Here is a 24,171-nt window from a genome sequence, read left to right as displayed (position 1 = left end):
AAACACGATAATTAGCTGTTGAATCACCCTCACAGGAAAAGAGCAGTTTTAGCATCAAAAATGTGTTCTGTTTGAGAAGTGCGATATTTTGAAAGATTCATCCTAGCAGTTTGAATTAATTAGATGTTATTAAAATCTTTTTGGGAAATGACACTTGAACATAGATGAAAGAATATTTTTAGGTGCCGTGCTGAAACGCCCCTCTGCTCTTTGTAATCAGTGAAGTATGTGGGGAGCACTTGCGTGTACTGCGGTACAACAGTGCCACCTATCGCTCTTTTTTACTTAGAGCTCAGTTTCTCTCACTCTGCTTTTCATCCTTCTGAAGAATCTGTCGAGTTTTTCAGAAATCAAAAGAAGGTATCATTTTCTTTGGCAGCATTGTCAGTGGGGGAAAAAATCATCCAATTATACATCTTTTTTCAGCAGTGGTGCTAATCGTGCCGTGTCAATGTGGCCTTGCATTGGTCCTCCCTCCTCCTGGTCACTGTCTTTGACTCTCAGCCTTTGATGTGTGTAATCTGAGAGGCAGAAGACATGGCACAGCCTGGCCATGCAGTGATGAGGCTGATCTTTGAACCTGGCTTTCAGAAGGAGAAATAACAGTTTTGTTAGGAGCGGAGAGATCTTTCATTTCTTTACGTGTGTGCTGATTGCAGGGATATGCCAGTGATTGATGTGCTCTTTTCTTCAAGCACATGTCTCATAAATCAGTGGCCAGATTGAATGTCGGCTTTGCCTCACGATGTAAAAGGATTAAGCATTTTCCAGAATAGGAAATAAGAGAAAGGGAAGAAAAGGGCATATTTGGCATGTTGCGAGTTGTGCAGTACCTCTTTCAGTTCTTTAATTCCATCATGTTTACCAGTGGTTTTGAGGAAATGGAGTAATACCAATAATGTCGTATCAAATGAAGTTGATTTTGTTTTTCATATTCATTGAACTGTTGGCCTCTCCTCTTCTTCGGTTGCAGCCGTATGCTGCCAGTGATTAAAATCAGCTGTGTCAGTCACCTCTGGCTGCAGCACTAGTCCCCCTGCAGGATCCTCAAAAGGTTACTATTAGTCATCTCAAATCTTCCCTGCTCCTCATCTTTTCTTTATAACCAGCATATGAGAGGATTTTGTGTGTGGGTGTGTGTGTGTGTGTGTGTGTGTGTGTGCATGCGTGCGTGCCTGTCTGTATGTCTGTACCTTAAAGGTCAGGTCACAGGCGCTCTGTCATGTGAAGTTATTAGAGATGGCACTGATCCTATACTTGGTATCGGTATCGGTCTGATATCAGCAGGAAAATCCGATTCTTTGACAAATGTAGCCTAAAATTAGCACAGAATTGTATATTGCTTGCAGCACCACAAAATGTAAGTAAAGTATGAAGTATTGTAAGTAGTACACTGATGTGGGAATCAGGGATCAAAGCCAGTATCTGGTATTTTTCATATACCTGCCTGCCAAATCCAAAAAGAAATTAGGACTGCATCTACTTGCATTGAATTACAGAGAGATATAACATTCATTTCTATAGCATTACAAATGCAGTGAAATTAATAAAATACACCTAAATGTCTGCCCTTCCTGAAATGTATCACCAAATATTGTTTAAAGAACCCAAGCCTTTGTGTAGCCTTTATTAGTGCAGGAACATCTTGGGTGCATCAAAGCACTTAAATAGCATTAAAATATTCTTTAGCTGTGTTGGGAGCAACTACAGTGTTAAAACTGAAGATGTCCATGTGTTCTGATAATCCTTTATCAACCATTGTGGTTTTGCTATGAAGGGAAATAGTACGATTCAGATGAAAATGCTTTACAAAAGGGACTATTTTGGTTTAACCAATGTAATCTCAATACCATAGACTGTGTTGGTTTAGTGAGGGAATAAAAGTTTAAACTCCACGCATCAGTGCCAATAATTTGTTATTGCAAGTTTCGTAATTGAAAAAAATAAAAGGAAAAATTGATCCTGGTTTTTAAATATAGTTCATATTTCTAGTGTAATGAGCATCTGAACTCTGTCTGAGGACGGATATGGTGTACAGTTAGCCTAATGGAACTAATATATGGCTGTCTGCTTTTATGCTCTGTAGTTTTTGTTTTTTATATACTGGAAGCATTTTTAGATTTTGTGAAAGCAACAAAATATTTTGTTACCTGACTAATAGACCCAGAAATTAGTTAGAAATTCAGAGCCCTTTCCCCTCACATTAGTTTTACCTGACATTTTTCAGAACCCAGTGAAAGGGAATCATTATTTTGGTAAGTGATTTCCAGAGGTATGGTATACCGGTGTCTTTTTTTTCCCTCTTTTCCTCTCCTATCTGACATGTCATGGAAATCCACAGAAGAGCAGTGCTCCGTCGCCTTTGTAGATGAACACTTCCTTCCGCTGGCGTGTATTAAAAACACAGGAGTTTGGGCTGAGCTAATCCTGGTGTTTAAGTGCACTCCTGGGCCAGAGTGGGCTCCATTATCGACATCATCAGACGAGCCCACGGGCCTCCTGAGAGCAGGGTCCATCAGGCCAGTCCAAACACACGTTTGTTTTCTCTTTTTCCTCCTCTGTTCGTCTCCAGGCCTCGGTGCAAGGGGCTAACTTTTATCCGGAGCCTTCAGAAGAGCGGGGCGGCGGCGCTGCGGGTGCCCTGGTGGAGCTCTCCTGCTGTGAGGAGTGTGAGGCGGCGTGAGTGGGGCCATAGACCCGGGAGCTGCCCAGCCACGCTGATCGATCGCTCTCCAGCACCGAGGTGTCAGGAGCACTGCACAAGAAAAAAAAAAAATCAAACCCCTCTCTGATTACTGCCATATTACTGCTAAAAAGAAACAGAACTTAAAAAGAAATGGATACCTTTAAACCTGCTTAATACATAAATGATGACCTCTCAGGTCCCTCCCAGGATGTTCTGGATCAATAAAAAAAAAGAGAGAGAACTTCACCTGCTATAGGTGCAGGAAAGTGCAGACACTTGCATGGACTTTTTTTTTTTTACTATTTACCAGAGAAAATGCTTCATATCTGTTACCACTAAAAAAGCTTCATAGTGCTGTTCCTAGAGAGACACTCCATCCCACAGTTTCTGAAGTGTAGTAAAGCCTGCAGCCCCTTATTTTCCAAACACTGTTACATGCTTTTATACCCATCAACTCCTTTCTGTGTTCTTGTTTTCGTTTTATCTAAATATGATGTATTTATATAGACAGACCTTTGTCTTTGCTGTTAGGAATGGGTGAGGTTTATGCCTGTTTTCCACACAAAGAAGGATAGATTGGAGCAGCTCAGATAAAGGCTGTTCACATTGTTTCATGGCTGTGTGAAAGTGGTGGGACAGGATCTATTAGGCACACAGAGCCATTTCCCCAGTCATGCTAAAACTCCCCCAAACAGTAGATAAAGAGCTTTGCCTAAAGCCTTTGTAATTTGTTTGTATTTTTTTGCCTAATGTACTTTGCTCAATCTTGTTTAGTGATGATGGAGAAAGATAGGCCTTATCTTGGTTTGCCAAGGGCATGAGCAACTAACGCCTGTTGAACATTGTTGCTTTTTTTTTTTTGCTCTTTTTTTTTTTTTTTTATCCATGGAGCCTGACCATTAAGATGATTTGTAGACATAGCTTGGAGTGATTTGCATCAAATCCCTGTAAACCAGGTTCAGACACCACTTTTTCCCCTATCATTGAAGGGACACTCAGAGATTGTGATTGACCAACTGAAGGCCTCAGTCTAATATAGTCTGTGTGTAAAATATCCAACAATCGATAAGAGGAAAAATGTGTAAGTCAGGATAAGGAACCTGAGAGATGTTAGAAAGTGCGGCTGTTGGACTTTTAGTTGGAATACGAGTTAATAGAAGTCGCCCTTGGAGACCTCATTGACATCTAGAATTCTGCCTCCATATGTAATTATCATGCATAGATAAACAAGGCTCTGCGCAATCATGCTCAGACTAACGGCGGTCAGTGCGGACCAAGGGAATGCGGGCTGCCAATAAAGGGCTTTGAACTGGAGCCCATCCAACAACAGCACAGTTTTACTAAGGCAGAAATAAAGTGGCTGTGCTGCTCTTCGTACTGGAGTTCCCTGAGCTGTGCTCCCCACCGAGCAGGAGCCATTCAATTCTTTTATGGGCGCTTGTCGTCAGAGTGGCTCGATCGCGTCTGCCCTTCTCCTCTCCTCAGACGAAGACAAGGCTGAAGGATAGCTCTCAATCAGTTCCCACTGCCAAAGGAAAAAAAACTCTGATGGCTTTTAATGTTTTGTTTTGGAGAACATTCCCTGGGAGAAATATTTGTGGCAGGCCCTCCTGCACCTCCTGCCGCTGAAGCCATAAGCAGCCTTACAAAAACAGAGTCTGGAGTCTGGACAGTGTGTCAAACCTACAGCCTTGCTTTTTTTTGTCTGCCTGAGAGGAGAAGCCTACAAAGTTGTTGACAGTGATTCTAAAGATGGATCTCTGCTTTGTGTGGGTCTCTCTTTTTTTGGTGTAATAACTTCCACTGTGATGAGTCTTAAGCAGGAAAGCATTTGCTTGCACAGAATGCAAGTAGTATTGTGGTAAGCCTTGAGAAGCATATGTGGCATAAATTCATTTTCTTACACTTACTAGTGGTAGCACGAATGTGTCAGGCGGGCTCTGAAGTGAGAGAAGGCTAGGTGCCAGTTTTTACTTGTTTATGTCTTTGGCTTAAGTCATGTCAGGACATGGAGTGATTATTTTGTTCCTTCTGAGATGTAGCCTGTCTAACAGCCATTAACATTTGAGACAGAAGGACCGAAGTTTAACCTCATCCTACGAGACTGGAGAACTACCTTGGCTCTGAATTGTCAAAGCTATGAGAATGGATTGGTTCTATATAACTCTATTCCCTATGCCATTCCAGCTCACAGTTTTCCATGCATGTTGATATGGAAAAGCTCTTTTTTTGGGCTGTTAGGGTGCACTGAAACCTATGCTTTGTGCTTGCTTTGGCTCAGCACAGGTTCAGCTCAGCTCATGTCTGGCCTTGTGTTTACGTAACCATATATATTTAAGAGGAAACTTGTGAAACGTTAATCTCTCCACTTTCTAACCTTGATGAATTTCTACATTTCCCAGCTGTGCTGCATGGCATATTTATGCATGAGCCTATCTGTGAAAACAGCTCTGTCAGTGTAAATGAATCACAGCTAGCCTTATGTGCGCACTGCAAGCTAGGAGACTTCATACCACTCAGCCCACATGCCTACATTCTGGAATACAAAAAAGAAAAAAAACTACTATGTAAGGTGTTGAAAGGTTCTCCTTTTCTCCCAGCAGACCTCAGTGCGTTGAATTTCTTGGAACAGTCATCATTGTTTTGTGGCTTGTGTCACCACAAAGTAAACTGTTACGGCTAGAAGACAATGGTCAGTGTAAGCTCGGCTACTGGTATTTATCTCATTGCCATAATACAAAGACGACTTGTGGGTTGTGTATTGTAATGGTAATGCAATGATGCTTGTGCTGAACACATGGAAGAGAGGACAGAATATCTTAGTAGTAGAGAAAAGTACCAGTACCAATTAAGCTATCAAAAATTAAGGTATTAAACAGGATTATATGGACCATTGTTTTTACCTTTACCTCTTATTTGACAAAAATTAGGCTAAAACTCACGCTATTGCTTTATTTGCTTGCTTTGTCAGATTAAAGAAAATATTCATTATTATTATCTCTGTAAATACATCTGGAGGTGCTTTCAAGAGCATCATTGATGATGTTCTTACAAAGATACTCCTACTACTAATAATCATAATAATTGCATGTCATTTTCATCTGACAGTTTTGAGATTGTCCCTAACACTGAATGGGCGCAAACTGATATGTATGAGTTGAAGTTTAAAGTTTGTCAAATAACCAAATATACAGCACATTTCATTGAAAGATATGGGTGTAGTTGATTGTTGTATTTAATTTGCCCTGTAATAAACTGTATCTAATCTAGTTAGAAAGACTGTGTGGCGAGTGTATATAAATAAATAAATATATACGTGTGTGTGTGTGTAAGTTAATCGTCGTCAAGAGCACAGGCATGGTGTAATACATTATTTTTAGTTATTTATACTAGAAACTGTGGAAACCCTGGTTTGTTGACCTTGTCTGTGACTCACAGGTTTAATGGTGACTGCTACAAGTGGACCAGTAGAAAATCAGCCCTAGTTTTCTTCTGAAGTAGCTTGTTAAGGATCATACTTGCTGTCTGACCTTGAACAGTGACCCAGAATACACAGCTTCTGTTGCCAAGTGCTGTAGTGTGTCACCTTGGGGAGGGTCCTGTGCTCTTAAGTAAGGGCGGTGAGGAAAACAGCATGGCCATCATATCTTCAGTCTCTGTAAGAGTGGAGGTGCCTAAATGCGTGTGTGTGTTTGTGTCAGGCCCTGAAGGTGTTTGGAAATTTTATTAAACACAAATTGGTTGACCCTATATGTGTTGTCACAATAGAGTCTTCCATTCACCCAGTGGCCTGAGTGTAGGACCAATCCCATTACAGACAGTGGGAGAGCTGATATATTGGAGGGACCCATTAAAACCATGTCTCGTCCACTCATTCTTTGATGGATCCAGGAGAGGGTGGGGTAAAGATGTGTGTATGTGTGAGAGAGACAGTGAGGGCATGCCGCCGAGTGTGATGGTCTTGCATACCCTTGAGCAAACTGTCATTCAAAAGCACTTTAATTAATTTTTTGCTTCTTCCTGCCTAGTCATGCTCTGTGAAAGGGGCAATGTGCAGAACAGCATTAACACTTTACAGCATGGCTCTCAAACCTGACTGCAGACATGAGTCCACATTAGAATCTGCTCTGAATCAAAGCCAAGGACCAGTGGATACACTCAGTTTAGTCTTGGATGACGTTATTGGGAGGAATGTGTTTGAAAGTGTTTCTTGGAATCTGTCGTTCTCTATATGATATTCGTCTTTACCAACAAGTGGGCCTATGTTTAAATTGTCACTTTTCCCTCATTGCATTGGGTAATTATTTCTGTTTCTGGAACACGTGCAAACTTTAATCACTTAACATCTTTATCATCCAGCTCAGTGCATTCATTTTTATGAAAGACATTGGGGGCTTTCATTTAATGAATTTGACAATTAGCAAGTCATGTTAATGAGTGTTAGGGGCTAAGTAGCTTCATTGACAGGGCTGCGGGACTCAGAGCTGTGCTGCTCGCAGCTGCGGTGCTTCATTTCTGCCTCTTCTGCCCAAAGCTTGAAAAATGAGCGAGAGAGGAGAGAGATTAAAGGATGAGGTCGCTTGCTTTTGAGCGTGCCTCTCGATCATACTGTAGTTGTGTGCTATGGCAACACATAGATGGTGGAAAACAGATGCCAAAAAGAGGATTCATTGACCAGAACTGATTTTGAATACTGTCTGAGATTCTGTGGTTATGTGCCGTTTTTGAAATGAATAGTGTGAAATGTTTGACATCACTGCTGTTTTTTTCCTGGTATTACTTAAACTGTAAAAAATGAAGCTGTAAAATAGGTGGATAGAGATTTCAAACAGCGTGAAATCAAAGTTTATGTTTTTACAGAGCCATGAATACATGGAACACTTCTGCAATATGAATATAGCCTGATTTATGCTTGAGCAAGATTATTCTTCCCTCTTCGTCCACCAAGGATGAGAAAATATGTGTAGAATTTGTGAAATTTAAGAGGCTGAGTTTGTGCTGGTAAATGAGTAAGGCTAGCCTCCCTCATTCCTTTCAGTCTCCCGACGATGACTCGAACGGGACAAAAACAAAGCGTCCTCCAAAAATAACCTCCTGCTCGAGCCCCATCGTACTCTGGTTTGTTTATAAACGGTCTAGGGCTCCAAACGCAGAGTGGAAAGAAATGGGTGTGAGAATGTTTCTCTCTGCTATGTTGGTAATGGACAGAGAAATGCTATTATTATAGAGAGATATAAGGTTTCTAGAATTGTTTGGAAAATTTGCCTGGGACCCTGCAAAAAAAAAACAAAAACTCAAAGTTCATTTGTTACTGGATGATGCTGGCCCTCAAAATTTGCTCAACGCTTGTTGTCTCAAAGAAAAAAATCCTAATATTCTGCTGTTCGGTCAGACCGACCCTTTTGTCTCTGTGCCAGTATACAGTATGGTTTCATCATCATTGTGTCAAACATTAAAAGAAACAGAGCGACCATGTTTCTGTTGGATTGGTTTACCGAGTTGTTTTTAGGGAAAAATGTTCCCTTTGCGTCCATCCTGAGGCCTCGTTTAAACTAATAATTGCTACTTTCCCTTTTGCAAGTATCAGTGTGACTCAGACGTTGCTGTAGTCCCTTACTGTGTTGTGGAGTCGTTGGGGATTGTGCTCAAATCTGCTGCCTAACTCAGTGGTGTGCTAACATAATGAGTATTTGTTTAGCATAAGTGATGTGTCATACTGTTGCTCAGGTCATACATTCCTGGCTTCTAGATTTATTCTCCACTAATTTGTAGATATTCAAAATGCAGCTGTGAGAACAATTTTTAAACCCTTTGTCATTATCTGTATTTCTGCATGCTCCTAAAATATAATCTGATTTTCATCAATAATAATATTAAAAAAAGTCTTAACCAATGTACAACTTTTACGCTGCCCTGTCTCCATTAAACACATTGTCATTGATGGAAAGAATAAGTAAACCTTTTCAGTAATGACTTGAAAAGAAAGTAACTATATTCAGGTGTTCCAAACAATTCATCTGTAGATTTGATCTGCCCGGCCAAACACAGGTCACCTGCTCCTTTCAGAATTGTGTTCAAGTGCAATATGGCCAATCAAAAAAATTCAAAAGATCTTAAAAGTGAAGTTTTGAGACTCATAAGCCTGCAAAAGCTTATTTAACGTAAACATTACATAAAGTGAGCAACCTTTGACTGAGACTGACCTGTCAATCTAGAGTACTGTGGTGTGATTTGAAGCAGGCCATTCAAGCAGGACATCCCCAAATCATACATGAATGGACCAAATTCCCTCCTGGCTGATCAAAGCTTTAGAAAGCATTTAGTTGAGGTTACTGCCTGTAAAGGAGGTTTAACAAGTAAACATGAGAGTTTCCATCAGTAACCTCAAGCCTATAAACCAGGGATGCCTGAACTTTTTGTCTTTGGGGGGCCAACATGCTATATTTTTGGTGGGCTGAGGGCCAAAGTGGCAAAACAATATACAAAGTAAGTAGGTTGCAAAAATGGAAAATAGCGTTTCAAATAGAGTAATAAAATATAAAGTATTTTGTAATATTGCACTCAGACCCGGTGCTGAATTCCACAGAGGGGCCTTACCTGACCCAAACTATTTGTAGTTGCCACACAGTCACTCCTGACACCTCAGTTTTCCCTCTATAATCCTCACTAGATAATCATTGTCTTGTTCTAAATTTATATGCGCCAATTAAGAGTGTGCCATTATGTCCATATCTTGTCTGGACTGGTCTCCACAGAGGTTGCTGCTGCAAAGCACGAGTTCCATTTCATGCACGTGCGTTTGAACATGTTTATCTGCAATGCTTTTATCTTTTCTGAGCTGCAGTTTGTAAACACTTGCCTGTTGCCATTCATCAAGCATAATAAATAGTTATGTTTTACTCTAACTTTTGTCAGGCACAAAGTCACGTAACATGGCCCTGGAAGTGGCTGGCAAGCAAGACACCAACAGACCAAGAGATGCACTGCCCAGCTTTCACGTTTGTTAAATGGAACTTTTATTTGCGGACATCAAACTCGGAGAGAACACATTGATTTTTTTTTTCCAAATGGATAGTTCTGCTTTATCCCCTCATTGAAGAAACAATAAGCAACTTTGACATGTGGGTGCGGTGGAGCTCTTGTGTAAATCGCAGGGCTCTACGCAGTGTGCGTATTAAACATATAGGGCCGACTGGCTCTTGTTACACCAAATTTTGTTTCTACAAAAAATGTATGCTTCAAAAACTGCTATGTTAAGGAAAATAAGAATTGAACAAGTTATGTGTTATGTGTAAAAAAGGTTTGTTCTTACGTTGATAACTCTCATTGGGAATGGAGTTTGGGTAACTTTGTAGTAGGCCAAATCAATCATCTTGACAGGCCAACTTCGGCCTGCTGGACACACTTTGGGCAGCCCTGGTTTAAATAATTGGTTTATTAAAGAAAAGGCACTGTATAAGATTGTAGGTGTTTGTTAAAGCTGCCTTTATTATGAGTGACCAAGATCAGCTGACCTTTTAGGGGCAAATTCAGGTAATTCCATTGACAACCATGTGTACACTGCTGTATGGGTCATTAGCGCTTCATATGTTAGTATTAGCTTTATGTTTTATTTTCTGAACCTTGTGTAAATCTTGCTTAGTTTTCTTCTATTGATATAAGACTCTGTGTGATATTTTTGAGCCTGTGTGCATGCTCCCTCTTCCCCTGTTGCAGCCGTGCCTGGGGCTGCGGTGTCTCTGTGTCCCTGATACACACAGACACACACCCATGCATATATATTCTTTATCTGATTAGCTGACACGTTTGTGCGGAAAGCAGCGTCAGCCCCAGGCAGGGCATGGATTTCATTTAAAAAAGTATCAAAGGTTTACATGCTGCTCTTTTTAATCAGCATGTTTATCAGGCAGAGAAAAATTGCAGGAAGGACCACAGGGAGAGGGGGGGTTATCTTAAGCACCAGTAGCCTGGGAAATTGATAATGGCTACAAGGTAATTTACTGCCAACTTGTGCATCCCTGCGTGTAGGGCTGGCCTCCCATTCTAATTACAGCACATGTAATGTCCTAATGAAGCTGCAGGGTGGTGTGTGTGTGTGTGTGTGTGTGTGTGTGTGTGCGTGTGCGCCTCTGTGCCAGTGTTCCTGTAAACTGTCCTCTTTTTGCAGATGAGAATGAACTCATCTCAGCACTCAATGCAAATATCATTGTCCCTCTGGAGCATGTGGGTGTCTGTGTATTTATGGTACTGCTACAATAAAACAGTTAATCATTTTGTTAATGTTAATTGCACACACACACACACACACACACACACACACACATAAAGAGGTGAGATGTATAGCGGTATAAAATTTAATTCAGTTTGACCCTGTACCATAATATGGGTTTTACCTTATCGTGGCTAGGATCAGGGAGCAATTCATCACAAAGCATAACTGAAAATAAGAAGCATCTCAGTTGAGAGATGCTTCTTCCATTTCTTCTGAACATGACAGATACCTGCAAATTTGTTTGACTTTGTGATACTTATTCTCATTACTTCAACACAATGGGATTGTGAAGATAAAACTCTAAATATTTGCAGATTTATCTGTGCATATATATATATATATATATATATATATTTATAGCTTTTTTGTCTATATATTGTTGTCAAACTTAACATTGTTAAGCTAATTAGAAAAACACATATTTTACTAAATATATTCTGCAATTTTATCTCATTACTGTGCCACATTAACAACTGTAGAGGTTTTCTTTTCACCTGTGCCGTATAACATTTTATTGTTTTGGTCCACTTCCTTTTACCACAAGAAACATTCAAGTATATAAAAACTTAAAACACGTAAAATTATTCCAAGCAATTTTTTTCTCATTAAAAAAGGGAAAAAGTAAAGGTAAATATCACAAATGAGAAACTGATGGTAATGAGAACTTGAGGGGAAAAAACACCAAAAACTATAATATATTATTATTATTATTAAAATGAATAATCGAATGTTTGGCTGTACCATACAGAGCTCCAACTGACCTAATAGATTATATGAATACTGTTGATGATTTTGCCACTCAAATATTTATGAACATGGTTTCAGGCTGTTTTGTGAGAACGAATGGGTTTGTAGACTGAATTTTATTTCATGTGATTGCGTTCAGACAACCTCTGTCAAACTGGATTAATTACAGTAAAAATATGCTTCAAATGTATGCAGCACCTTTGACACATGAAGTATACATGCATTCATGCTGTATGTTTGAACATCCTTTCCACCTCCAAATTCCACCTCCGCATTTAACACATCCGAGAAGTGAAACACCACATACACACTAGTGAAAACACACACTAGGGAGCAGTGAGCACACTTGCCCGGAGCGGTGGGCAGCCCTATCCACGCGCCCGGGGAGCAGTTGGGGGTTAGGTATCTTGCTCAAGGACACCTCAGTCATGGACTGTCGGCCCTGGGGATCGAACCGGCAACCTTCCGGTCACAGGGCCAGCTCCCTAACCTCCAGCCCACGACTGCCCCCAATATAAGGCTAGACTTACCAACAAACTGCAAGGACGGAATTATTCTCTCCAAGAAATATCAAAATATCTTCTTTTTTTCTGTCCCCTGTTTGACAAAGGGGCGCAGTGCCCATTGTCAGATTAATCACTGCCACATGTGTTTGTGACATAACATGCATTTGGGATCTAAATAATGTATTTTACTGTAATAGAGACATTAATTCAAATTCTTGATATTGGTTATTTTATTGAAAGGAGTCAATTTGACACTGGGAGTCAATTTAAATAGTGTCTCTCTTGATTCCTGTGCCCCTGGATAGGATACCATAATAAGCCCAGAAAGTTTCATCACAAACAGGCCTGCTTTCTAAAACAAAGTAGATGTGAACTTGAGGAATGTAAATGATGAAAACGTAACAAAAACCACAACGTATAGTTTAAATGTTTGTTATAAATATATAAACACATATATTTGAATATACCTTTGTCTAATATTAGTTATTTCAGTTATATTCTATATATTCTGTATTATTATATATTCGATTGTCCACACATATGCTCACATATACATATGCATTCAGTTTAGGCATTCATACCAGTGCAAGACCCAAGATGGTGCATTAAGCCAAACTGCCCCTACATTGACTTTTCGCATTTAGTGCGATAGTGATGGTCTTTTACGTAAGATGGCCACTGATTGGAGCCTCTGTGCTTTTGTTTGGTGGGACAGTTAAAGAGGCCAGTGCTCCGAGGGTCAGTGACGGGGTGGCTGTTGATAAGAAAATGGTCAGCAGACATCAGGCTATGGCTTTGTGAGGACAGGACGCAGCCCCAGTCTCCCCACCCTGCAAGGGATGTGCAGAGAGTCAGGAAAACCCCACTAGCCCTCCATGTGTAAACATCCCCTCTGCCTGTCTGAGGAAGAGACCTGCTATTGAGCTCTGCTCGCTCTGTTTAAACTATGCATGACTGTACGTGAGTGCATGATGATAGTGGATATTAAAATTGCTGCTACTGTCTCTTTTAAATATAATATTATCTGTTTGTATTTGTGATTGAGAATCACAAAAATGGGAACTTCAAGAGTGCTGAGGTGCTAAATAGTGCTGGCTGGTTTAATGAAATTCAGTATCATATTTTGCTGACATGTCCCAGTATCACAGAATTTGGTGATGCTGAAGTTTACATTAATTACATTATATATTTAATTCTGGTACTCTTAGCTAAAAGAAAATCTTATAAACTTATAAAGACTGTTCTGTTCTCATTCTGCCTCTCTGAAAAATAACACCAAAGGGAATCTTGCACTGCATTGTAAACACTTACAAGACAGAATCCAGATTTCCAGAAAGGAAACTTACTATTTGTTTAGTTTTTGTGTATTTTGAAATGTTCTTTCAAATAAATTAAGCTAGCAGCAAATGACACATTGCAGGTAACTAAAGTAACTTTTGTTGTCTGTCAGTATTGCTAAATCTAAAATCAGCATTGTTGTGTTAAAACAATGCACGCATGCTGGTATAGATGATATATCGCACTACAGGTGAGGGTGTATAATCTGGAAATCTTGAAAACATTTCTATAGAAGATGTGTCATGAATAACCTTAGGCTATTATTTGAGATTGTCAAGTATTGTGATCATTTAAGTGCCAGTATTATGCAGGTTATCGTTCTTTTGTTCTGTTTTTCATTCGTCATGATTTTTGTTGTTTTATTTAACCTTCCAGTTTTTACAATAATTGATATCTATGTTTAGATAAATAAATACAATAGAAGAGATTGCACTCAGTGATAGCCCTTACAAACAGAAAGTTACCATCTAACTAACTACATACATTCATACAAAATACACTTCTTGGAAAGATTATAGCATAGATTTTTAGTCTATCAAATGAAATAAATAACCTCTGGTACATGAAATCTGCTCTTTGATTGAGAGTAATATAGGCAAGCTTTTCTGTAAGACAGGTGGCAGTGTGCCAGTTCGCTATCATATTGGTTTCCAACTAAACAAATGTGGGGAACCCTTGGATGGTAATGGTGTTACTTAATTACTAAATTACTTTATTAGTGAGTAATATTAGGAGCTAGCCCAGATGGTAATTATATTGTAATTATTTTACCGTTAGGGAAGATGCAAGCTATAGTATAATGCATATATGTAGAACTGCACCACAGTTATATTGATTATTGCGATAATTCTGCAGGTAAATATTTGTCTAAATTCACATCATTGTCCAAGATTAATCACGATATTGCATTTTTCTGAGGTTTGAGTCAGACATTGAGAGACACAATCAGAGCAGACACATTGTACCAGTAGTGCCACATTTAAAATGATACCAAAAACTGCAAGTACAATGCTTTTCAGTGTTTTACATCCAAAAGCATTTGTCAGAGTCAAACTCACAATTTCCTGGCAGCACTGCAGACTTTACAAAGATACGCCACTTGGTTACTCCTTTTTAATCTCCTTATGATGACAGGTACAGTTGATCAGTTTGTGGAAAACCTGATGAAAACCTATGACAATCATATCTTATATAACACCCAGGCCATATTGACATGGATTTACAGAAACTGCCAACTGAAGCACATTTAGCACATTTTCTAAGGTTTTCCGTGTGAATTTCTGTTGGGCAGGAGAAGGAAGGTGTTGAAGCTGTATCAGTTGGGGCCATTCTGTCTGACTACCAGAGAGTACGTGTGGAGAATGTGTAAGTAAACCACATGTTATTTCTTTATTTCTTTTTTATTACTGCAGCTCTTTTTTCCTCTCTTGAACTTGGAGTGTCTGAATCTTACCCATGAGAAAGTTTAGGTATGTGATAATTAACAATAACAGCAATGCATGTGAAATCTGAGGATTGACATCTACTTGCAAATGGTCAGTGTCCAGACATGGAATGTCTAATACATATATTTCCCATAGCTTTACTTTTGACACTCTCATATGCTGGGAGCTAGACCTGTCAGCATGTTAAAATTAGCCAACTTCTGTCATGTAACAGCATGATCCCCCCTTTCCTTCTCTCTCTCTCTCTCTCTCTCTCCCTCTCCCCCTTCTCTCTCTCTCTCTCTCTCTGTTTCCCTCTGTCTCGCCCTTCTCTCTCTCTCTCTCTCTCTCTCTCTCTCTCTCTCTCTCTCTGTCCCTCTCTCTCTCCCCTCTAGTTTACCCCTCAGCAGAGTTCCCTTTGTGTCAGTTCATACCGCTGTCAGTCAGTCATTGTTTCTGGGCTTGGTTTCTGAGGGTAAACAGGCTATTCTATGGCTCTGAGGTCGGGTTACCTGGCCTGTCTCCATCCCTCAGACAGGGACGCCAGGAGGCGGAGCCATCTTTTGCTAATCGCACTTTTAACTCTACCTCTGCCCTCGGCCTAAGCCTTTGCCATTGAAAGGGCGTCCACGCGTGTGCCACATGAGTATGGTAGTGGCACACTGCCCAAACACAGAGAAAGTGCTAATCGCCTTTGAAGTAGTTTTACTTATGATAGGTGCCTCCCTGAGTACCTCTTTTCTCTCTCTTTCCACCTAACTGTCTCGTCTGGCTTCTCCCTCTATACATTTTAATCTCTTTTTTATTCGTTTGGAACAGTAATTTTAAGTTTGTATGTACAACATGTGCACACATAACATACTGTGCAAAAATACACAACTGTTTGTTTAATTAACTTCCAAATTCTTTATTTTTTATCATCCAAAAAATAGAAGATTAACAGAAAATTACACAGAGGCTTCAATAACTACATAAATCAAAATTATCAGTATTTAATGTGTCCGTCTTTTGTCTTCATTATAGCTTTCATTCTTTTCAGCAGAGATTATTTTCTTTTTTAAAGAAGTCTACAGGGAAATGTTTTACAGCTCCGAAGTTCAGTCATAGAAGTTGTTGTGTTTTCTCATAATCCAAGTAACCCCAGTGAAAAATTTAGACTTATCAATGCATAAATCCTTACTCAATATCTTAGATGTCCATTTTCATGTTCTAGCACAAATTTTTGTCCATTTCTCAGTAACTGCTTCTTCACACATTTTTTCAGACTTTTAGTGTTGAGTTGTCTTCTCACAGTGATCAGACAGAAACACCTGTGGATTTTTTTAGCTCTGAAAAAGAGAGATGCTTGATTTTCTGCTCTCTCTCAGAGGTGGAAGCTTTCAGGCCACTTTATCTGGAGGTGACAGTTTTGGTGGTCTTTTTTTCTTTTCTTTTCTATTGTTAATTTCCCAGTTTTGGAAACACATTTTCTCCTCCTTATGCAAGAAGATTACCTCTCAGAAATGAGGATAATTTCTTTAGAAATATCTGTGGTAACCATTTCAATGCACATAAGAATGATATTAATGCGGCAGCTACGGTGTGTTTGTGTAGTGTTAATGTGTGCTTGTGTGAATGTTAGTGTCTCTTTGAAGGGGAACATGGTTTTAAGAAGTATGGAAGCATTAAAGTAGCAGTATTATGCACAGAAATAAAGAATGGACAAATTAAATACTGATAGGTTTGATTATGTATGTTATGTTGGAGTCGGCTATATAATGTTCAGTCAAATACTAGTTTTCTGTTTTTTCTGACACTGAAATAATATGTATAATTTGTACTTTTGACTGGAAATTAAGTTATCATATTGAAGATGGCTGACTTATGCCCAGTCCGCTGTGGCGACCCCTAAAGGGAGCAGCCGGAAGAAGAAGAAGAGAGGTGTGTGTGTGTGTGTGTGTGTGTGTGTGTGTGTGTGTGTGTGTATATATATATATATATATATATATATATATATATATATATAGAGAGAGAGATGCTTATATATATATATTGCCTTATTTGCATTAGCAAAGGTTGTGAATTACGATTCATTGCAATACATTTGTTTGAATATTAAACTAAGTCTCTCTGTTGCTCTCTCTGTCTCTCTCTCTTTGCAGGTGCACCAGGTTGCAGCTCCAGTCTTTGGCGTACCTGTGGCAGCGGGATCAGGCGGCTCTACTGAACGAGATGATATCCTGTGGCCTCCACGCCCTCCTCATCAAAGTGGCTGCGTTCGGTGGGTGAGAGGCAACAGCAGGCAGCGGCAGAGCAGTCCAGCTGCCACGCCCTGCCATTCATGGCTTAGAACGGGCTTCTTTGACCTGCCGGGGGGTGGGGGTGCTGAAACTGGTAAAAAAAGTAGAGAATCCCAGACCAAAACCTAAATCATCAATAATAGCTTTGCAGAAGTGTTGACATGCTAGCCAGAGACAAAAGCAGTGAAGTGAGGACAATATGAGAAGATAAGAAGGGGAAACTGACAGTTGAAGCAAGATCAGAGATGAATGCATTCTCTTGTTAATTAAAGCCCTCAGTAATCACATGCTGCCTGATTGTTTGGAAGCTGAGGTGTGTTTTGGGTTCATGCATACCTCTGAACACACAGGGCATACTGTTCAGGTTAAAATCTTGTATGTCTCATTTAAGCCGTTAAATGGCAGTGTGACGGAGGAAAGGTTAGTGTCTTGTCACCTGTTCTGTGTTGCTCCATGCGCTGCCTGAGGCCAGATACATATCAGGTTTCTAACTAAGATTTGAGGAGACTAAACTTTTTTTGTGGCTAGTTCTCTCTGTGTGACGGTTGTTACATGTTTCTGCTTGACATCCAAGGTCCTTGACAGGAGAAATGATAAATGATAATTAGGTTGCAAATGGTTCTATTTTTACTTTCAAGCTACTTGTAGCAATAAATCAAAATCAGAAAAGTGTTTATATGCATTTAAGAGCTTATTGTCATCTGTTAGTGACTAGTTGAGAGGCCTTGCATGTAGACTGTCGGTCTACTTCCTTCCAATCCCGTATTTGCTTTAGACTTGTTTCCTGAAATTACATGACATACACTACATGTCTTAATTAAAAGTATGATGAATGGAACATCATAAAGAGCCACAGATTTTACAAGTGGCAAAATTTAATTTAGCACATTTTTCCACTTGTATAATCCTAGGTTGTCATAGGTGGATCCCTAGCCTCACAGGTTTTCTATTCTACCGCTTAAAGAGTGTTTTCTTATGTCTATAAACCTGATAATTCTGTGCTTTGACATGAGAGATGGCAGTGTCCTGCATTTCAACCTTCTGGTTTGAACTCGAAGTAGAAGCAGAAGGGAGGTAATTATGCTGATGAGATTTTTTGTAGTTCGCTCCTGAACACAAAGACCCTTTGTGCATGCTGTAGGAATGTTGAAATCACCCAAGACTGAAAGCCTTTCCAATTCAGCCGCAAGCCATTCGCCACCCCTGAACGCATATGCGCACCCTCCTCACCTCACCCAGTGTCTGATAAACAAGTCTGTGAAAGCAGATTCTCTGCATTTCTGGAAGCTCCAAATTAGAAAGGAAAACTAGCATAGGTGAGTTTTTGTGTGTTTTCTCTTTGGCTTCAGGTAAAGGAGTGAGATGTTATCAGCACTGACTCCTCACCCGGCCCCAGGCGTCAGTAATTAGAAATGAGAGAATGGAATGGTCTTGAAGTGCCGCGGGGCCATTAGGCCCTGCTGCTATAATTGCAGCTTTCATCGGAGCCAACCTATGGGCGTGTTGTGTGGAGGTATTGGGTGACAGAGAGAGCTTTACCTGCTCTACCTCTCCCACCTCTGTGCTACCTCTCCACATCAGGGGCCAGGCTGGGATGTGAAACAACAAATTCTAACATTGTTTTTGATGGAGGTTTACTCCTCTGGTCTTGGCTGTAGCTTCTCTAGAGAGTGGAAGTTAGATGGGGAGTACGTGTGAGTAATAACACTCATAAAGAAGGCTCAGTCCCATAAAGGAAGAGAAAGAGCTCGCGCTTGGCCCCTCTAGGTGGTACATTTTTAGAGCGTGTTGTTCTCAGACAGTTGCCCACACACATGCAAACTTGTTGATGTTTCTGTCTCTGCAGCTCCTTCGAATATTTTCACAGTCCCCATGCTGACTAACAGCGGTAATTGGCTGGACGAAATGGAGCATTAAGCCCTCACGTGATTATTTAATTGCTTACTTTGTGGAAGTGAAGATGCCTAGATGCTGTTACGTCTCCAGTAGTCAATTGAACTTCAGTTCCAGTAATGTGTGAAGTTGAGAGGTTGCTCATCTCTGTTGTGTTACTTTTGCAGTTTGCCTCTTTTTGTCTGACTTTCAAAATGATCTTCTTTATTAAATCCATTCTTGTATTTGCTGAATTCTTGTTCTTGCATTTGCTGTGATTGGAATATTTTTAGTTTTTCCTGCTTAACCCTTAAACTGTGTGCATATTATTCAGTTGGTAATTATTTTGTATTTTGAAACTAATATTTATGTAGATGAATTGAAGTGGAGCCCTATATAGAGGCTCCTGCAGTTTAACTGATTCATTTCCATTGACCATTTTAAGCAATACAACACAAAGTGGAATATTTTATCACAAATAACATTACAGCTATGATTCACTCGAGGGCACATGCCGAAATCAAGTACTGTACATTATATCCACGTATTACAGCAGTGCTATTCGCAAGAACACACAACCTCAAGTATATTATTGCTTTTATACAACAGTTCTGCAAAAATAAAGAAATAAGGGCACACAATGTGATGTGTGTGAAGAATTGCTTATGACTTCCTGTGGTGCCCCCTTGTTGAGAATTTTTAGCCTGCTAAACCCAAGTAAGCGAGTGAGCTAGTAAGTTAGTTACAGTCCAATTCCACAAGGATTTTTGCATCTGACCAAATGGACAACAGGTCAGATGGTTAGCTGCAATGTAAAGTGAGTCATTTCTTAGCAACACGTGCTCAGCACAATTATTGTGAAAAAACACAACACTTCTCAGCCAATCAGACTGTGCCAGAGAGACTAGTTTTTGAATAATACATAATATTCTGTCTTAATTAAGCCTCATCTTGAACATTTGAATAAGCATTTAAAGTATTATGAAGTGCATTTTCAGTTAATCAGCTGTTGAACAATAATAGCCTCTACTGGAGCTCTAAAGCAGAATTTATGTAGTAGCTAGAATTGCTTAAAAGCAGTGCAAGCTGCCATCAGATCAACAAGAGGAGGTTTGCTTTCAGGGGTATCTTAGTGGGCCTGGCCAAATTACTCTGCAGAGCAGAATCATAATTTGCTGTTGACTTTTGTGGCACAACCAGCAGTAAAACACAGTGATGGGTACAATTAAAGTAGTATTAGCTGAACAAAATGACAGTAAATGGAGAAGTGTACCCTCAGGTTGCTCTGGATAACCTTGACCTGGATCACTTCTCCTAAGGTCCTTTAGAGTCTGAGCTCCCTGTGACAAAACTGCTGGCAAGATTAGTCACTGGCTAGACATGGCCAGTAATCTTTTAAAAGTCATTGTATTCCCTCTTGAGCTAAGCCAATCTGCATTGAGTCAGATTTTGGAGTTTAAGCTATGATCTATAATTTCTAAATGTAATGGCTTTTATTATACCTATTTGCTATGTTATCAGATTGTAGGTTGTATTTGATTTTCACAGAGGAGATTAAGCCCTTTTAGTTCTGTAAGATAAACATCAGATGAGGTTATAATTGCATGCATTTTCTTTATTTCATTTATTGGATAAAAAGATTATATCCTTGATCTCCCTGAATTGTATTTGCCGCATGTCTATTATTCCTTACACTGCCTTTGAATTTCAGATAAGAGTTCAAGCAAATTTTCAGATATACCTTAATCTCACCATCTCCTGTCTCTACGTGCCCTCGCCCCTCTTACTTTCTCTCTCTCTCTCCTTCTCTCTCCCTGTCTCTTGCTCTCTCACTGAGATGGGGGTGATAATGAAGAGTTATTGTTTTCAGTAAGGTCTTTGAGAGAATTGTTCAAAGGATGAACCAGCTCACCTTCCAGCAGGAGATGCTTTTTTCACGCGTTTAAAAGCTAAAATGTTACACATCATGAATCCAATTTTCCCTGCTTTTCTCTCTGAAGGCAGGGATTAAAGCCAAGCTGTCAGTCTGCACACCAGATCTTCAACAACCTGCGCTAGGCTGATACTCCCAGCGCCGACACTATCTGGAATCTCGCAGGCTTTCATTTAGCTCACTGCTCAATAGCAGTGGAGCAGATTCTTCCCAGATTTAGTTTCAATTAAAAATGTAGCCAAAAAGCCAGTGCTTTTGAAGGATGGTTAATTATAGCTCCTGGTGTAGTTGTTGGTGGGGAAAAAAAACTGTTGCAGTGATTAAATCTAAGTGAGAGACTGGTTGTATATTAATGAAATTAATCTAATTGTTATGAACCTGAATAGCCTAATGTTATATGGCCTGAGGTTATACAAGAGATTTCAGTTTATTTCTCTTTCCTTCTCCACATTTTACAGACATTTCACTTGTGAATATATGTGAATACATGTGAATAATTGAAAATACTGATGATTTGATTTTTATTCATAGCTAAGTCACAGTATACTTTGTATAAAGCCTTATGTAGTATTGATTGCGGTCTAAGCTCCATTTGTGAGATGGACTACAACCCGCCATTGTCTGCACTCTGCAAATGTGCAACATGAAGGTGAATTTGGAGATCTTTCAGTGCAGTTCGGCAAACAGTGAAGCTTTAGAATCCATTTCAGTGCAGCTCAATATGCTGGTTTGAAAGTTCACTGACTTTAATTGCTGTTTTATAGGGTACTGGCTGAAAGCCTTTTAGAGTCAGGCCGTTTCTTTTGGGTTTCACTGGAGTCCTGTCTGTCTAAAGTGCACTGAGGCTGTGGTGCTGGCAGATGAATTGAAGTGGGCTTATTTGCGTTTAATGTGGCATAATGGGGTGAGGTAATTGGCTTCAGGTCAGGTAATAACGGGTGCAGAGGAGAGGGAGCGCGAGCAATGTGAACCTCATGTGAATGAATCAAGAGGCTGGAGATTTGTAGATCACAGAGGACATTAGCCTGTCTGTGTGTGAATAGCAGCCATTGTAAATTCATGGAAGTTTAAAGTACTGTACAACATTGGACTTTTTCTACCAGCCTTATGTGTCTGGTTATCAGCTCAGCATGTATTACTACCGACTGCTCCACCCCCAAATCCAGTGCTGTTTGAATCACCTTACTAGTAGTAAATATCGAATCATGCATCATTTTTTATTTAAGAGAAGGATCTTAATGAACAACCCCCCACCCCCCCACCCCCCACACACACATAGCAAAATGAAGCCAATCATCAAAATTTGTTAAAAGGGCATGTCTAATTAAAAAAGGATATTGAATTTTAATGGCACTCTCCCCATTGCCTTTGTGCAGGGTTAAGAAGAGAGAGGAAAAGCAGATTAGATATTCTCACACTAATTATGAGCTGAGTTCCCCAGGGGTGGGTTCGAGGACCTACTCCCTTTTCCCTGTCTGGCCTCTACTGTTCTCCTGCAGCTCTGCAGTGTCTGAAAGTGCTACAGCGTGACACTGGAAATACTCAGTCTAATGCATGCCTTTCCCCCAGGGCCTGCGGTCAACACCCCGACCTCTGAGGTTGTGAGGGAAAAAGAGTAAAGAAGCATCGTCATCATCATCTCCTTAACACACTTCAGTTGACTGCTGTAATGGCCACCACTGCGCGACAGTAATTGAAATTTCAGTTGGTTCAGAGTTAGTGGTTTGTTGTGAAGCATCCATAGAATATGATCTTTGGAGAATTATTGTCAGGATTTGTCTAGACATATAAAAGTTAATAACTTGCCAAAATGCCCAGTAAAGACCAATTATTTTTCAGAAGATATTTCTGAGGACATTAGATATGAGATAATCCTCTTGGATGAAGAATGGGAAAGTAAAAAAAAATTGAAAAGATACAGAAAAAAAATGGTCTCTTAACAGCAGTATGAGACCTGATAGACCACCAAAACTATTCTCATCAGATAAACAATTATTAAAACTTTCAGAAATAGGAGAAAAACTAGCTCCACTTTTGCTTCACATCTGGAAATCCACAAGTGTTTCTGTCCATTCTTCTACTGTGAGAAGACAGCTCAACACTGGATCTGAAAGGATGTGTAGGGGTCAAGAAGCCTACAAGGGTTTCTCTCATTTTTGTTTAGTTATATCCAGCTTACTATAATAACAAAAACTAGAGAGTTGTTCCAAATATGGTATTATGTACATAGTGTTTAGCAAAAAGGAGAGTGTTTCAGGTAACAAACTCAAACAGAGGTGCATTTTTTTTTATCAGTTTTAAGTGTTACATTTTCTTGTATTAGTTCTGAGCAAATGTATGGATCCTTGAATGGGTTCTGTCTTCCCCTTTAAGGAAACAGAGATTGAGAGGCCATTATGGAATACAGGGTGGAACTGAAACTTGTATATTTTATAGAACAAATAAACCCTATCAGAAAATGTAACCAGTGTGGGAAAAGCATTTTTTACCCCACATGCTTATTGATGTCAGTGTGGCCACATGTAGCCAGATGCTTTAACAAAGCAAAGTAAGTGTCTGAGGAGGAAGCCTGTCATCCAGACTCAAAGTTCTATGTAGTTCTTTTGGACATGGCACTCTACAGGGTGGAGATGCCTTATGTAGCTGCATCTGCTTTGAGGGCAGAGCTTAGCACGGCTGCATGGTTTTCGGGCAGTAGATATTGGCATGAAGACCTTATGTGTTTGTTTATCAGACAGGAGGACAAAGACTTGTTTACGAAAAGAGAGAGATCAGAACCAGGTTGGAGGGAGGAATGGGAAGTGAACACGTGTTGCACATACCTCAGCACAGGATCCATACTGAGCTGCTGCGTTAAAGGAATAATTTGGCGACAAATCAGATTTAAGCGGTTTTGCCCCTAACCTAAATATAGTCGATCAGCCAAGACATGTTTGGTTTCCAAAGTTTGCACTTTAGTTTTGGACGAGAAGTACCAGGATAATTCCACAATAGCACGAATGAAAGGTCCCATAAGCACTGCTACATGCTTACATGCCATCGTCACACATTTGCCTCAAACCATGTCGAGTTGTTAAGTCATCTCAAATAGACTTGCTTGTGTGATTTCTGGCA

The 24,171-nt window shown here is 39.9% G+C and overlaps 1 protein-coding gene across 4 annotated transcripts in view; it reads left to right on the top strand.

Annotated features, from left to right (window-relative positions):
• Window positions 1-24,171, top strand: part of dph6 (diphthamine biosynthesis 6) — a 68,147-nt gene that overhangs the window by 3,904 nt on the left and 40,072 nt on the right. For all 4 annotated transcript variants that reach the window (XR_005130819.1, XR_005130821.1, XR_005130820.1 and 1 more), the window contains exons 4-5: window positions 14,841-14,914; window positions 17,115-17,233. Coding sequence is in view for 1 of the 4 variants with exons in the window: in XM_017690909.2 (XP_017546398.1) it covers window positions 14,841-14,914; window positions 17,115-17,233 (193 nt within the window). In the remaining 3 variants the exon portion in view is untranslated. The remainder of the gene's footprint in view (window positions 1-14,840; window positions 14,915-17,114; window positions 17,234-24,171) is intronic.

The sequence above is a fragment of the Pygocentrus nattereri genome, chromosome 10 (assembly GCF_015220715.1).
Source record: "Pygocentrus nattereri isolate fPygNat1 chromosome 10, fPygNat1.pri, whole genome shotgun sequence".
In the NCBI taxonomy this organism is placed as follows: Eukaryota; Metazoa; Chordata; class Actinopteri; order Characiformes; family Serrasalmidae; genus Pygocentrus; species Pygocentrus nattereri.
The sequence above is the reverse complement of the archived record's forward strand: the minus strand, read 5'-3'. Positions and strand labels throughout refer to the sequence as shown.